At 48.3% G+C, this 16956-nt stretch overlaps 1 protein-coding gene across 1 annotated transcript in view; it reads right to left on the reverse strand.

The window, feature by feature from the left end:
- Positions 1-8127: 8127 nt before the first annotated feature.
- Positions 8128-16956, reverse strand: part of LOC135456954 (zinc metalloproteinase-disintegrin-like batroxstatin-2) — a 30493-nt gene continuing 21664 nt past the window's right edge. Inside the window, exons 15-24 of the mRNA XM_064731165.1 lie at positions 16756-16858; positions 15696-15852; positions 15014-15094; positions 14417-14495; positions 12112-12202; positions 11684-11783; positions 10664-10726; positions 10331-10408; positions 9447-9509; positions 8128-8899 (exon numbers count right to left, since the gene is read on the reverse strand). Coding sequence (XP_064587235.1) covers positions 8867-8899; positions 9447-9509; positions 10331-10408; positions 10664-10726; positions 11684-11783; positions 12112-12202; positions 14417-14495; positions 15014-15094; positions 15696-15852; positions 16756-16858 — 848 coding nt within the window. The 3' untranslated portion in view covers positions 8128-8866. The remainder of the gene's footprint in view (positions 8900-9446; positions 9510-10330; positions 10409-10663; positions 10727-11683; positions 11784-12111; positions 12203-14416; positions 14496-15013; positions 15095-15695; positions 15853-16755; positions 16859-16956) is intronic.

Genomic DNA, 16956 nt, shown 5'->3' on the forward strand with positions numbered 1-16956 from the left:
TGTACAAATAATCTGCTCAACCTGTCAAAGCCCATCTGAACAAAACTCACAACGTGAGAGACACCCAAAAACCCCACCATGCCTTCCCTGACGAGACACCACGTCGCTATAGGACACGAAATAAAACGATGGGGACACTGGAACTTGTAAGGTAAAAAGAAGGGAAGTTTAATGTGAAAAATGCCAATCACTTGTTTTTAAAATTTTAAAAGCTTAATGGTAATAAAATGGTTACAAAAATAGCAATATAATTAGAGTAATAATAGTTTGGACAGTTTGGGTTAGGACAATATGAGACAATAAAAGCAAAGAGTTAGGGACAGTCTGGGTACCTCTTCTGGGCAAAATAAGCCTGAAAAAGGACCCACATTAACAGAGGATTAACCCTTAAAAACAATAACCTGTTGCATATTCACACACCTCATCCATGATGCATAAATTCCATTCAAACACAGGATTCTGTCTGGGCAGTGTCAGCTTCTTCCTCTGGATCCTGACGGTGCCTTCAGGACTGAGCAAGGCAGGAAGAAGTTCTTTTATCTGATAAATGGAGCAATAAATTCTCTTTCTCTGAAAGATTCAGGTGTCCTGTGGCTGCTATCTGGTGCCAGTCCTTTCTTTTAAAAAGTATCTTACATAGCACAGTTTCTATTTTAACATTTTGTTATAACCTAAAACTATATTTAACACGCTACTTAAGAAAATTAATACAGCATAACTTTCTAACATAACACATAATATTCATTTGAATGTTTGTGAAAAGCCAATCATAAAATACACATTTTTCACATTTAATTTCTGACTCCAACATTTATAGATTTCCAAAAGCGACAGTCGATTGGAGGGGGACAGTGCCACCTCTCCAATGGAGAGGACAAACCAACACTCCATCAAACTTCTCCTCCTCCAGAAAAGAATGTAAAACCATAATTATTTACAGAAAAACATGTGAGAAAGTTTGTTACAAGAATGTAAACATCAGAAGGCTTAGAAGGACTAAGAGCAACAGCACCAGGCAGAACCTCAGCAGTGGCCAGAAATTCCCTCCTTCCCCAGCCCAGAGCAGCTTCCTCACAGGTTTATTTCAGGTGGAGAGAGGCCCATGAATTTTTTAAACCAATATTGAAGCTTCTCTTCTCCTCCTCTGTGCTGTGGGGGGCTCTGCAGATGGGCAGGAGATGGAGATGTGGAAGTGTTGGGTTTTTTTCCTTCCCTCTCTTTTCCACTTGGACATGATTTGGAATGTCTTTCACAAACATCTCGTTTTAAATTAGTGATGAGGAGCCCCCACTCCTCTGATTGCAGCGTCTCTAATGATGGCAGTGATTAAGGAAACCACTCCAAACCCGGGTCAGGGCGGCTTTTAAGGCAAGGAAATGGGACATGAATAAGGAATAGGTGGGAAATGTGATCATTCCAGGGAAACCAAACCCGTGGTGTTGGTGAGAATCAGAGCTCTGCTCATTTCTGTCCCCACTCAGGCTGAATTTAAAGAGATTGGAGTCAGGTTTCATCAGTGAGGGAGGCAAGTCTGGCTGCTGCTTTAGGTTGTCTGGATGGATGCTGAGATTTGGTGATAAATGCACCTTTAAATCCCCTCCCTGCCCTTTCCCCCTGGGCTTTGTCCTGCCCAGACCCACAGGAAGGAAATTCAGGAATTTGGCCCAGGGATGCTCATCCAGGGCAAATCGTGGCCCAGAAGCTCCAGTGACATCCTGGAAGGTTCGGCTCACCCAGGCTCCTGATGTGGCCTAAACCCAACCTCCGGACACCCCAGACCTGGATTCTGGCTGTTTTCCTTCATTTTAACCCACCTGAATTTTGGCCAGAAAAGGGGCAGTGACTCCACGGGGCTGCCTGAGGTTGCCTGTCCTCATTTGCAGCTCTCTTGCTGTTGTGCTCTGCAGTGGGTCATGAATATTTCAGCATTCTCTTCCATCCGTGCGTGCCTGCAGCACCAGCTGATTGCAGCATGAAAAATTCAAAGTGCAGCAATCCCGGGCTGGGCTGATGGGGATGAGCTGGGGTCCACTGAGGCTCCTCTTCTCACGAGCTGCAGCACCATGGAAACGGCCCCAAATTGTGCCATTGTGCCAGTTTTTTAGGGGAAAATCCATTGTGGAAAGGTTTGGCCAGCCCCGGCAGCGGAGTCACTGCAGATGGAGGAAAAGTGGGGTGAAGGAGGGTGGGAAATTGGAAAATTGGGTTATCCCAGAGAGGTTTTGGATTCCCCGTCCCTGGCAGTGCCCAAGGCCAGGCTGGACAGGGCTTGGAGCACCCTGGGATAGTGGGAGCTGTTGGGGCTGGAATTGGATCCTTCAGGGCCCTTCCAGCCCAAACCATTCCAGGATTCTGGGATTCTGTGAATTCAGAGGTTGAAAAGAAACAGGAAAAAAGACATTTTTGTTTTCCCATGGAATAAGGGAGGAGGAGGAGTAGAATATTAACTCATACCAAAAACCTATCAATAAATGGCTTTTTGGGGGCTGAGAGCAGGGAAAGGTGCAGCTCAGCAAATTTCAGGTGATTTCGGGATTTGTTCCTCCTGCAGTGGGAGGGATTGAAATCCTGTGGATGTGGCACTGGGGACACGGGTGGCACTGCTGGGGATGGGTGACTCAATGGGCTTTGAGGGCTTTTCCAGCCACAGTGATTTTATAATTCTCTCTCTTTCCCCATTTTTGAGCTCTGGGCTCTGTAGAGTCCTTGGAGCTGGGCAGGTTCTTTGTTTCCCATTGCAGGGGTCACTTCAGGGGTGCTCAAAGATCGAATCCAGCAAAGGATGGATACTGGCTGAGCTGTGGACATGAGGGGGTTAATGAATGTGCTTTGGGGCTGTTCCTGTGAGTCCTTCTTGCTGTTACAGCCTAAAAACCACCACCATGGGCCCCTATCATGGGGTCACTGAGGTACTGAGGCTGGAAAAGCCCTCCAGGGTCAGCAAATCCAGGTTGGGCCAAATCCCACCACATCCATAACCCACATCCCAACCCAGAGACTCTGACACTGCCCAGGGAAGGGAGGGGGAGGTCCCCCAGAACAGAATCAAAGAAATCAACCCAAAAAAGGGGCTGAGCGTCCCCTGTGCAGCCAGAGCAGCACAGCAAGGGCTCTGAGATCTGGGACATGAGGGAGAGGGGCCCAAATCCTCCCTGTGGACACTCCAAGGTGAATCCTGAGGAAATGAGGTTGGGATGGAGCTCCCAGATTCCAGGGGAGTGAGCTGAACGTGCTGGGGGTGGGAATTGCTGGGTTCCTGTGCAAATCCAGGCCTTGCTGGCAGCTTCATGGGATGGGAGCACTGGAATTTGGGAGTCAGCCCCTCCTGTGGCAGCATCCCACCAGGGAAATGGATTGTGGCCTTGGGTCTGGCTCCAGGAGCAATGTCCCCTGGGCACGGGGGTTTTCCTGATTTTCCCAGGTGTGTTTGGGGAGGGAAGGTGTCCTGGAGGGCTGAATTGTCCTGGAGGGAATCGTGTCCCAAAGGGGATCATGTCCTGAAGGGAATCATGTCCTGAAGGGAATAGTGTCCTGAAGGGTGTGAATCGTGTTCTGAAGGGCATGAATTGTGTCCCAAAGGGAATTGTATCCTAAAGGGAATTGCGTCCTGGAGGGGATCATGTCCTGAAGGGTGTAAATTGTGTCCTGAAGGGAATGGTGTCATGAAGGGAATTGTGTCTTGATGGGAATCACGTCCTGAAGGGAATGGTGTCCTGAAGGGTGTGAATTGTTCCTGGAGGGAATCATGTCCTGAAGGGAATCATGTCCTGAAGGGAATTGTGTCCCACAGGGAATCATGTCCTGGAGGGAATTGTGTCCCACAGGGAATTGTGTCCTGAAGGGAATTGTGTCCCAAAGGGAATTGTGTCCTGAAGGGAATTATGTCCTGGAGGGAATCATGTCCTGAAGGGAATGGTGTCTTGAAGGGAATTGTGTCCCAAAGGGGATCGTGTCCTGAAGGGAATGGTGTCCTGGAGGGAATGGTGTCCCAAAGGAAATTGTGTTCTGAAGGGAATGGTGTCCTCAAGGGAATTGTGTCCTGATGGGAATTGTGTCCTGGAGGGAATTATGCCCTGAAGGGAATTGTGTCCCAAAGGGAATGGTGTCCTGAAGGGAATTGTCCCAAAGGGCATTGTGTCCTGAAGGGAATGGTATCCTGATGGGTATTGTGTCCTGAAGGGTGTGAATTCCTGAAGGGGATGATCGTGTCCCAAAGGGAATCATGTCCCAAAGGGGATCCATGTCCCAAAGGGGATCATGTCCTGTCCCAGTACTTCTCTGGGAGACCCCACCACGGGGTTTTTCATTCTCTGTTCAATCACCTCGTGCTCTGAGCCCCATCACGCTCTGGAGCTGGGCAGGAGGGGGTTTTGGGGTGACCTAATTGAGGAGCACGTTCAGGAATTCTCAGCAGCTCTTTACCATGCCTTTCCCACCGCTGGGATCCTGGGATTTTCCTCTCCGTGACGGCTGCAAAATGGAACATGGAAAGCACATTACTGCAGAGCACTCCAGGACAGGCAAAAATAGACCCTGATGTGGAGCAGCTCATCCCTGTCTCCATGTAAGAACAGCTGTAACAGGGGTGTTCTGTGTGGCTGCAGCCCCAAGCAGGCACCTGAGCTCTGTCCTCACGTGTTCTGGCTGGAAATCTCCTCCAGGCTTTCCCAGCACCTCTTTCCCTGCTGGAGGAGCAGCTTTTTAATTCCATTTCTAAATTCCTGCTGAAATTGTGTGCGGTTTGTAATTTCTCCTGTTACCTGGGGCTGGGCACTCAGATGTGTTTTGTCCTCCCGGTGCCTTGGCTCAGCCCAGCCCCATGGAACCACTTTCCCTTCCCTAATGGCTCCTGCAGACACATCCATCAATATTTCAGCCTCTACTATTTTGCCCTGAGACCTTCTAAAGGCCGGGGCCACGCTTTTTGTGGAATTATTTATGGATCTCGTGTCAGGAGCAGCCTGTTAATCTCTGCCACTCTCCTGAGGGTGGCTTTGGAGGGACGCAGGGCCTGGAGGAACGCTGGGGCCTCCTGTGTGCTCAGCCCCAGAGGAGGCTGAAGCATCCAGCAGTGCCATACTGAGGAAATTATCATTAAAGGGATGATTAATGGCACTTTGCAGCCGTCATTAAAGAAATTGAAGTGGCTGAGGTTCGCATTTCAGCACAGGGGGGGTTCTTGGGGTGTCTGTGCTGGGCCAGGAGCTGCTTGATGATCCTGGTGGGTCCTTTCCAGCCCAGGATATTCCATGATTCCCTGGTTACTGATATTACTGTAACTGACATTATTATTACTGATATTATTATTACTGATATTATTACTGATGTTACCAGCACAGGCTGGCGTGGTTAGAACCATTTTTTGGCAGCATTTTTGGGGGACCATGAAGCCCAGTTTGGTGGCAGACAACCAGCAAGGTGTGAGTTCAGGGAAAAAACCTTCCCTGTGAGTTTTCACATCAGTGGGCTCATCCTGCTGCCTTTTATCTCCTCCTTTGTGCAGAAGGTGATGATTTATGCATTGCTGCAAGGCTGCAGAAAATCTGCTGGCACAGGGAAGCAAAATCCTTAATTTCACGTTGCTACTACATGAATTATTCACCTGGACAAGGGCTGCTAGGAAAAGGCTTGGGTTAAACCTGACTCAGTTAGAGCTGGCTCTGGCTGTGAGGAGCTCTGAGCCGGGCCTGGAGTCACGTTTGGAGGGCTGGGATCAGTTCGTTCCCTGTCTGGTGCCTCCGTGTCTGCAGATCCAACGTTCCCTGGACACAGCCCAAGGGCAGGAGGTGCTGGCAGGGCAGAATTGATCCCCCAGCTCCTCCTTCCCCACATCCCATTGCCCTCTAACGGCCAGCACGGAATGTGCACGGCAAAAAGGGCCAAAATCCTCAGAATCCATTTAATGAACAACAAAAGAGGGAGGAAACCCCAACAGAGGGGCTGGAAAGATTGAGCAAAAATTCGAGTCAATATTCAAGAAAGATTGAGGGGAAAATATGAGGCAATACTCAAGAAAGATTGAGGAAAAATATGAGGCAATATTCAAATATCAACCCTGAAACAGCAGTCAGACAAATCTTACTAAAAACATATTTTGTCACCCAGGTGTGGTTTGACATACAGAGAAAATTGGAGAAATGAGACAATTGGCAAGAAAGGGGATTGGGGGATTTCTTAAGAGAAGCACAGAAAATATACACCAGGAGGGATGAAGAGAAAGCAAAGGAAAAGGCCAGAGTGATGTTAACTGCCATTAGAGGAGGAAAAATTTGGTTTTATTGTAATAAAAATGGACCCTTCAAGTGAAATTGCCCCCAAAGGGAAGGGAACCTGACAGTTTTTAAGAACAAGCAAAGAGAGGAGGTAAAAGACTAAAGATGTCAAGGGCTTTGTCTCCTGGGGACAAAATCCATGAAAAACCCTTAAAAAATAAGTCCCCAAGAAGAAGAATTTAAAAAGTGAGCAATTCTGAGGGTGGGAGAGGAATTCCAGAGGAATTTGCTCTGTTGGGATGCTCTGGAATTCCAGAACTCCCTGAAAACCTTCACAGAAAGGTTGGGTTTGGGGTGCAAGGAGAAAAGGTGCTGGTGGCATCAATCTCAGGTGCAGATGGAGGGAAATTGGGGTGAAGGAGGGTGGGAAATTGGAAAATTGGGTTGTTCCAGAGATGCTGTGGATTCCCCATCCCTGGCAGTGCCCGAGGCCAGGCTGGACAGGGCTTGGAGCACCCTGGGATAGTGGGAGCTGTTGGGGCTGGAATTGGATCCTTCAGGGCCCTTCCAGCCCAAACCGTTCCAGGATTCTGGGATTCTGTGAATTCAGAGGTTGAAAAGAAACAGGGAAAAAGACATTTTTGTTTTCCCATAGAATGAGGGAGGAGGAGGAGAGTGGAATATTCACTCAAACCAAAAAAACCTGTCAATAAATGGCTTTTTTGGGGGCTGAGAGCAGGGAAAGGTGCAGCCCACGGCTCCTGGCCAGCAAATTCCAGGTGATTTGGGGATTTGTTCCTCCTGCAGTGGGAGGGATTGAAATCCTGTGGATGTGGCACTGGGGACACGGGTGGCACTGCTGGGGATGGGTGACTCAATGGGCTTTGAGGGCTTTTCCAGCCTCAGTGATTTTATAATTCTCTCTCTTTCCCCATTTTTGGGCACTGGGCTCTGCAGCGTCCTTGGAGCTGGGCAGGTTCTTGGTTTCCCTTTGCAGGGATCACTTCAGGGGTGCTCAAAGATCGAATCCAGCAAAGGATGGATACTGGCTGAGGTGTGGACATGAGGGGGTTAATGAATGTGCTTTGGGGCTGTTCCTGTGAGTCCTTCTTGCTGTTACAGCCTAAAAACCACCACCATTTGTTCCTCCTGCAGTGGAGCCTTTTGAGCAGCAGATGTCACATTTGTACAACACAACGAGAGGTTGTAGCTACACACGGAGTAGCCACGGGCGTCCCGGGGCAGGAGGGGCTGGGAATCAGAACCTGCTCTGGGTGGAATAAATCAGATATAAATTTATATATAAATTACAGAGAAATAGAATATTTTTATGAAGTTTCTACTCCCGGTCACTCTGAAGGAGGATTTTTGATCCCAGTCCAGGGCTCACCCTCTGATCAGGGCTGGGAATGGAGGAGTTCAGGTATGAGCAGGTGAGGATTTGGTTTTCTGCAGGAAAAGGCAGCCCAGGCTCCAGGTTTGGAGCTGAATCTCAGAAGGTTATTAAGAAAAAAAAAATTCTCTAGATTTGCTTCAAATCTCACAATTCTTGGAAAATCCTGGCGTACTCCCAAAGCTTGGAAATAAGGAAGAAACAGATTTGAAGGTGGCAGAAAAGCTGTGTTGGAATATCCTGTCAAGCCTCATTATAAATGGAATTCAGCTTTCCTGGCTGACTTGGCAGGGCTGACAACACTTGGGAATGATCTTTTTGCTGCAAATTGGGAGTTTTAGGGCTCTGGCAATGTCAGAAATGACCCCACTTCACCCTGGTTTTCCTGTGCTTCATGATGGGCTTGAAAGAACACAACAATTGCTTCCTGTTCAGACAGAACTTTAATACAGAAATCTCTGTAAATACATTAATTACAGCTCATAAAAAATAACTTCTGGATTTTTACACCCCAGTCAAACCCAGGTGGAGATTCCAATCTGTTCCTGGCTCAAATAAAGCAGCAATTATCCAAAGAGGAAGGAAGCTCTGCTCTTCCAGTAACATCCATCCTCATCCAACACAACCTCAAAGGAAGAACTGAAATTCCATCACATCCATGTTTTGCAGGGAATTTAAGGACTGTGGAGAGAATCCAGTGCAAAGGATCTTGCCAGAACCATTCCCAGTGTGTCTCATTGCTTATTCCATGTCCAGCTCAGACCCTGGGGACACAACTTCTCTCCTCAGGGCAGGGAGAGTTTGTTTTTCTCCATGACTTGCACTTGAGGGAGAAATCTTTGTATTGCTGAGGGCAGAGAGGGCTGGAAAAGATCCAGAAATGGAGCAAAAAAACCAGTTTGCAATTCCCAAACCTGGAGCAGCCACACTGTCCCTGCTCCCTCAGCTCTGGCCCCAGAGGAGCAGAGGAGGAGCAGCCTCATCCCACAGTGCTGGGGGTGTTCAGCAGCTGTTGTAACTTACTCCCGGTTTACACCTCAGCGCAAGTGGTGGCTCTGCTCTGCTTCCCTTGGACAGCAGCTCCATGTCACCACCAGGGCTCCTCACTGCCTGAAATCCCGAATCTCCCCAGGCAGCTCTCAGTCAGTTCTCGAGGAGGAGAGGGAGATGGTCCAGGACACCTTTGCCAGGAGTGGAGGAATCGAGGGATGAACTGTCCCTGCAAAGTTCAGGTGGCCCAGCCAGCTCTGCTTGGGAAGCCTCAGACTCTGGGGTTCATGGGGGGCTTTAAAGCCTGCAGGGAGAAGCAGCAGTTAAATCCCAGCAGTGAAGGAATTCTGTCTCCAGGGAGCTGATGGGAATTCCATCCCCAGGGAACTGATGGGAATTCCAACCCCAGGGAACTGTTGGGAATTCCATCCCCAGGGAACTGATGGGAATTCCATCCCCAGGGAACTGATGGGAATTCCATCCCCAGAGAATGGATGGGAATTCCATCCCCAGGGAACTGATGGGAATTCCATCCCCAGAGAATGGATGGGAATTCCATCCCCAGAGAATGGATGGGAATTCCATCCCCAGGGAATGGATGGGAATTCCATCCCCAGGGAACTGATGGGAATTCCATCCCCAGGGAACTGATGGGAATTCCATCCCCAGGGAATGGATGGGAATTCCATCCCCAGGGAATGGATGGGAATTCCATCCCCAGGGAACTGATGGGAATTCCATCCCCAGAGAATGGATGGGAATTCCATCCCCAGGGAGCTGATGGGAATTCCATCCCCAGGGAGCTGATGGGAATTCCATCCCCAGGGAATTGTTATTCCCCCCTGAATTACCTGGGGTGGAGGAGGGGGTTTGCCTTTGGGAAGGGGCACAGGAGGAGCTGTTCTCTCTGGGGCCTGGAACAAAATGGGGTTTCAATGTCACTGGGTTCTCTGAGCAGCTGCAGACCCTCCCCAGCCCCAGCCACCCTCACCCTGCAGCATTTTCCTGCTGCAAAATCCCAGGAATTCCCACCTGTCCATGTCCAGGGGGGCAACAAAATACAAATACAAGGGGGCCAGGTCTGTTTCAGAAGACACTGAGCTATTCCCAATATTTAAATATCAATATCCAAGCTCACAGAGTGGGATTTAAATGTGGTTTATAACTGATACATGGGTATATTTTATATCTTATATTTTATATTTTACATTTTATGTGTCCTGACCAGTGTTTGTGCAGGAAGCACCCCAGAGTTGTGTGACCAGAATGAAGATGGATTTTATACCCTCCTGCCAGGGGGGCAGGGGCCTCAGATGCTGAGATGGTGAACATTTGAGGCAGGTATTTCCTTTTATTAGGATGCTTTGGGTTTATTAATGAGAAATAGAACTATTCCTCTGAGTTCTTACAAATGTAAGACCCAGCACATGTCTGCCACACAGGGACCCTCAAGGCACCTGCAGCAGCAGAGTTACTCATCATTTACTTTGTGTTTACACATGAAATGCCTCTTGGGTCAAACTCCAGCTACTGAGTTTGCTTCTGCTGCCTTGGAGGACCCCCTGGCTGATGAGGGATATTTGTGCAGTTTAGGATTACACGGCCAAAAACTGATTCCTACCCTAAAAACCTGTGCTTTGAATAGCTGTGATTTTAAATTTTCACTTTAAATCAGAAGCTGCAAATATGAATTGGGATCTGATAGGGGTGTGTGAAGCTGCAGGGTTGTACTCACAAACTTCTCCTCGGGGTGGGAAGAGCCAGGTTTGGGGGCAGGAACGGGAGGTGGGGGACCCTTGGGCCTCAGGGCAGGCTGGAAAAAACAGAACATGAACCATTTAACCCTCTGTGTGTGCCTTGCATCCACGTGTTCCTTGGGATGTGCAGCCTGGAGCTGGATAGAAAATGCTTTAAGGGGCTGGGGGTGCAGGGATGGTGACTGAGAAAACAGAGCCCCTCTGGAGCTCAGGGCTGTCCCTTTGGGATCAGATTGTCCCCAGGGGTCTCCAGGGGTTTGTGATGTTCCCAAACCCCGCAGGAAAGCAGGGACATTCCCAGAAATACTCACACTCTGAAGGTGCGGTTTGTTCTCCTGAGGTGGAGGCACGGGAAGAACTTTCTTATCAATTACCTGCGGACGGGAACGGTCACAAATGGGGCGGAGCCCTTATCTCACCTCCAGCGTTATCTCCTGCTTTATCTCCCCTTATCTCCGGCTGTCCCTGCCCTGCCCCGGCTCACTGGGGACCCAGAGCCCGCCCCGTGCCGGCATTCCCAGCGCTGTCCCTCCCCTCAGCATTTTTGGGAATTCGTGCTGGAATTCTTCCCCTCAGCATTTTGGGAATCTCATGCTGGAATTCCTCCCTTCATAATTTTGGGGATCTTGTGCTGAGATTCTCAGCACTGTCCCCTCATAATTTTGGGCATCTTGTGCCGGCATTCCCAGCACTGTCCCTTACTCAGCATTTTGAGAATCTCATACTGGGATTCCTCCCCTCATAATTTTGGGAATCTCGTGCTGGGATTCCCAGCACTGTCACCTCCGCTCATCACAGCCATTTTTGGGAATTCTGCTGGATTCTCCCTCTAATTCTGGGAATCTAGTGCTCGAGTCCTCCTCAGCCGTTGTCCCCTCAGCATGAAATTTGGGAATCTCAATGGCTTGGCATTCCAGCACCGTCCCCTCATAATTATTTTGGATTAATTCTATGTTTGCTGGGAATTCCCCCCACACCCCCTGTCCCTCAGCATTTTGAGAATCTCATGCTGGATTACACCTCCCCTCAGCATTTTGGGAATCTTGTGCTGGGATCCCCACCGCTGTCCCCTCAGCATTTTGGGAATCTCATGCTGGCATTCCCAGCACTGTCCCCTCAGCATTTTGGGAATCTCATGCTGGGATCCCCACTGCTGTCCCCTCAGCATTTTGGGAATCTCATGCTGGTATTTCTCCCCTCTGCATTTTGGGAGTGTCGTGCTGGCATTCCCAGCACTGTCCCCTCAGCATTTTGGGAATCCCATGGAAATGCAGTCCCTTGGGCTGATGGTTGGAGCCCTGGGGACAGTCCCCAGCTGTCCCTGCTCTCACCTTCTGGGCAGGTGGCACCAGCACAGGCTGTTCCCTGCAGCTCTGCTCCTGATCCACAAACACCTGGTTGGTGGCTCCGGGTCCCCTCCTGCTCTGGTGGCTGTCAAAGATTTCAAGTCATGCTCAATTTTAGTTAATTGAAGAAAGAACCTCACAGCTGAGGCCCTGCCTTACTCCTGCTGGTGTTTTGTACCCATGTCCTTGATTTCTTTCTTCCCTTTATTCATTGGGATTATTAAGGATTTATCAAGAGCTCCATTTCAACTCTTCCATCCCCTCCCAGCCATGGGATTTCTGATGCCTCCACAAATCTCATGGACCATCTTCCTTCCCTTCCAGGGTCTAATTCCCCCCACCCCCCGTGCAAGCTCTGAAGGGATTTCCTGGCTGTGGTTTGTGGGTTTTAGGTGGATGTGGGAAGGATTTACCTCTTGTGGGAGCCTCGGAAGCGGGTGAGCAGCACGGCTGCAACTGCAGTGACAGCCAGGACAGCCAGCACGCCAGCAGCCACAGCAATGCCTGCCAGGGACAGAAACAGCCCTTAAACACCAGGGATCACTGAGGGCAGGGACAGAAACAGCTCCTGAACACCAGGGATCACTGAGGGCAGGGAGAGAAAGAATCCTAAAACACCAGGGATCACTGAGGGCAGGGAGGGAAAGAATCAAACACCAGGGATCACTGAGGGCAGGGACAGAAACAGTTCCTAAACATCAGCAGGGACAGAAACAGTTCCTAAACACCAGGGAATCACTGAGGGCAGGGACAGAAAGAATCAAACACCAGGGATCACTGAGGGCAGGGACAGAAACAGTTCCTGAACACCAGGGAATCACTGAGGGCAGGGACAGAAACAGTTCCTAAACATCAGCAGGGACAGAAACAGTTCCTAAACACCAGGGATCACTGAGGGCAGGGACAGAAACAGTTCTGAAACATCAGGGATCACTGAGCGTTGGGACAGAAACAGTTCCTAAACATCAGCAGGGACAGAAACAGTTCTTTGAACATCCCAGAACCACTGAGGGTGGGAGACACCCAGCAAGATTCACCATTATTAAGAAGTGTCCCATCACCACTGATGAAGGAATTTTATTATCTCTGTTTTCATTCTATGGCTTCTCCTCCTGCCACAAATGGTGATGGAAAGGGGTGAACTCCTGCTGGTTTTGCCATGTTTGAAGTCAGTTGTTGTTCCCTGAGTTAAACAAACCCTGAACAAACCCTAAACCATCCCTGCCCTTTCCATTGACACTCAGAGATCCTCCCCTGTCCTTCCTCTCCTCTGCCCCAGAGGCTGTTACCCACAGAAGGGTGCACACCTTCAAACTGCCCTCAAATAAAGTTTCTTCCACAATTTTCAACAAAACTACTCCAAAGCCTCAACCAAGCCAGAGGTTCAGGGCTAACAGTGCTCTGGAGAGGGTGAGGAGAGGACAAAAATATTCCATATTATAAATTAAATAAAGGCGTTTTTTCCCCCCTAACACATGAAAATCTGGACACAAATAATTTTCCCTCAGAGGTGGATCAGTTAAGGACCATGCAGATGATAAATGAACTTGTCCAGCTCCCTCACAGCAAAGCCTCTGGGATCCTGGCTCCACTTTGAAGGGACAGAGAACTCGTTATTCTGAGAATAAACAGGAGAAGCCTGTTGGTGTCATCTCCAGGGGGAATCCCTCGTCAGCTTAGAGAGGAAAACACCTCCTCTCCTCCTCCCTGCAGGGCTGAGGGGTGCTCAGAAATCAGCTCCCTGGGTACAGTGCTGGGTTCTAGGTTGGATATGAAGAGAAATTTCTTCATGGAAGGGGTTGCCCAGCTCTGGGACAGGCTGGAGCTCCCAGCCCTGGAATTGTTCAAACCTGTGCCTGAGGACATGATTCAGTGCTGCTGCGCTTGATGAGCTTAATTATTCCAATTAACAATTGTATGAGCCACTCTGGTGCTGGGCTGTTCCCCTGGAGCTCCCCAGCTCCTTCTGGTGCCTTTTGGGGCAGATTCCCAGAATTCCCAGAATCACTGGGTAGGAAGAGACCTTAAAGATCATCAAGTCCAACCCAGCCCCAGCACCTCAACTCAACCCTGGCACCCAGTGCCACATCCAGGCTGGTTTTGAACCCCCAAAATGGATGATTGCTCATGGGTTCCACACTTTTATAAATTTGACCTATTTGCATATTGGGGTTAATCTTCCAATTACAGGTTCAGGTAATGAAGTCATTGACCCCAAGTTTGCTGCCCCAACTCCCTTTTGTTCCCATCTCTGGGCCCTGAGGCAGTGAGGTGTCCTTGGCTCCCAGGCCTGGAGAGGAATTGTTTGGTCTGCCCCAAATGGGAGAGCAGCAGCTCACATTAATATGGAGTTCAGAGTTATGCACTAAAGAACTGCAGGATTACAAATAGATGAAAATGTAAAAGCTGAAATCCTGGAGAGGAATTGTTGTGTCTGCCCAGAATGGGAGTACAGCAGCTCACACTGGATGTGGAGCTCAGAGTTATACATTAAAGAAATGCAGGATTACAGATAGATGGAAAATAGAAAAGCTGAAATCCTGGAGAGGAATTGTTGTGTCTGCCCAGAATGGGAGAGCAACAGCTCACACTCACATGGAGTTTAGAGTTATACATTAAAGAACTGCAAGATTACAAACAGATGGAAAATTGAAAAGCTGAAATGCTCAGGGATCCCTTGCAGGCAGGAAAGGACACATTCCAAGGTGTGGCACTCACTGGTGAGGGCTGAGGAGCTGTCACAGTTGGGGGGTGCCCACCCCTCCTCACACTGGCACTGCAGCTCGTGGTCACACACCTGGGGGCACAAACAGGGACACCAGTGAGTCTGGGGGCTCAGAAAGTTTCTGAGTGAGGATGATGAGAGGTTTTTTTAATCTCTTCACTTATCTGAGCTAAAATTTAGCACAAAAATGAGCAGTTTGGGGTGTTAAAGGACAGTCCTGATGTCATGCACCTTTTGCTTCTGCAGGGAAAGCTTCACTACAGAGTTAATCTATTTATCTGTAGGTCTCTGAATGGTCAAATGTGAGCAGAATTCTCCTCCCCAAACCAAAATAACCTAAAAGAGGAGAGCTGTGATACCATGGCTCAGGGGCAGGGTCAGACACAGGGGCTGTGTCCATCTCCTGGGCATAAATACTGATGTTCCATCAGGTGAGATGTGTTTTCATAAAAATTTTTAAAGTTTCTGACTCCTCAAATTTGACAGATTTGCATCAATGACTTAAACACTGTCAGCAAGGAGGTCTGAGCCTGACCTGCATCATTTTCTTGTGGTTTTAAAGTGAATAACATCAAATGCTGGTGTCTTACAGCATGGCCAGGGCACTTGGCAGAGCAGTTGGTGGATCTGAAGACGTCCTCAGCCTGGACACACTCCCCACGGCTGCACACCTGAAATGAGAGCAAACCACAGGGATTTGGAGCTTCCAGGACAGGCAGAGTTTGCACTTTATCCTGTGAGGGGATGGAGAACAGCTCTGGAAATCCCTCAGATCCCTTTAGGAGTGGGAGATGAGGGGCTGATTTTCCATTTGGGTGTTTTGTACAAAAGGGAGTGTCAGAGATGTGCAAACATCACTGCTCCCCACTCAATCCCTCATCCCTCCCTTCCAGGCAGGAATATTCAAGGAAATGACTGGAAACAGCACCCAGTGATGAGGGACAGCCATTATGGAAATAATTAAATGCAATAATTGAATGCAGTAACACATTAATGATCTCGTAACCTCTCAGACACAGCCGTGTTTCTGCTGCCACACATCTTTGTGTCAGTACAGGGAATGAGGCAGCAGCCAAGCCTGAGGAAATGGGAATGCTGCCAATTCCTGTTTGCTTTGCTGCTGGGTTGGGATAAAAGTTGGGAAAACAGATCAGCAGAACTTTGGGGTCCACTCAGTCTTTCCTGTTTAAAACCTTCCCTGTACAGGACAGAATTATATCAACAAGCCTGAACGAGGGGGAAGAACAAAGGAAGAGGTGATTCTCCACTCACCATCCCATTGCCACACTTGGTTCCATCCAGGATCATCCCTGGGTCGTCGCCCCCACCCCGGGAGAAGCTGCCTTTGCAGGCCCTGAAGGACAGCAGGCTCCCGTCCCGGGGCATCTCCCTGCCTCCGGAGCAGAACAGCTTCCCGCACAGTCTGTCTCTGCAAGGACAGCAGGAGCTGTTACCCCAAGGACAAGGCCCAGCAAACCCCCTGAGCTGGGCTCTCCTGCAGCCTGAATTCCAAGGAAATGCTGCAGCAGGGAGTGCTGGTGTGGCAGCTGGGCTTGAGCAGGTGGCAGGTTCTTAAATCCTGCTGAGCTTAGCAGGGAACACAAATTCATTCACAGAAATGAGCGTTTAACTGATATTCCTTCACTTCTGAGGCTCAAATTCCCCATCCCAAAATCTCTGGAGTTCCCTGCACACCCTCACACTCTCCTCCCAAGCAGCCCTTCACCGATGATTATAATACAATATTATTATATATAACAATATATAATATAATAATATATACTGTAATGTAATGTAATGTAATGTAATACAATACAATACCATACCATATAATATAATATAATATAATATAATATAATATAATATAATATAATATAATATAATATAATATAATATAATATAATATAATATAATATAATATAATGTAATGTAATGTAATATAATATAATGTAATATAATATAATATAATATAATATAATATAATGTAATGTAATATAATGTAATATAATGTAACATGATGTAACACAATGTAACATGATGTAAAACAATATAACATTATATTACATAATATAACATAATATTGCATTATATTACATTATATTACATTATATTACATTATATTATATTATGTAATGTGCACACTTTTGCTCTCACACCTCATGATTTAAATCCACTTTTCTTAGAAATTACTTCTCCCATTTTTCAGACAGAACAAGAGGGAACAGAGAGGGCTGTGCCACTAAAATAGGGTGTTCCTGGCTTCTGGCTCCTGGTCAGAGTAGGAATGGCCTCTCTTCCCAAATCCCAGCCCATCCCACAGCCCAGTGCTTACTTTCTCTTGCAGGGCAGGTAGGTGCCCTGCTCCTGCCTGCAGTACCCGAAGTACTTCCCCATCTCGTTCACATTGTAGCAGGAGGCTTCGCCCTCTGTGGCCTCTGCAGGGGGAAAACAATAAAAAGGGTGAGATTGGGATCCCAAACCAGAACTGGGAAGATTCCAGCTCCTTCCTTTGCTCTGGAAATGGCCTTTCCCA

This window comes from Zonotrichia leucophrys, chromosome 22, assembly GCF_028769735.1.
Source record: "Zonotrichia leucophrys gambelii isolate GWCS_2022_RI chromosome 22, RI_Zleu_2.0, whole genome shotgun sequence".
NCBI lineage: Eukaryota > Metazoa > Chordata > Aves > Passeriformes > Passerellidae > Zonotrichia > Zonotrichia leucophrys.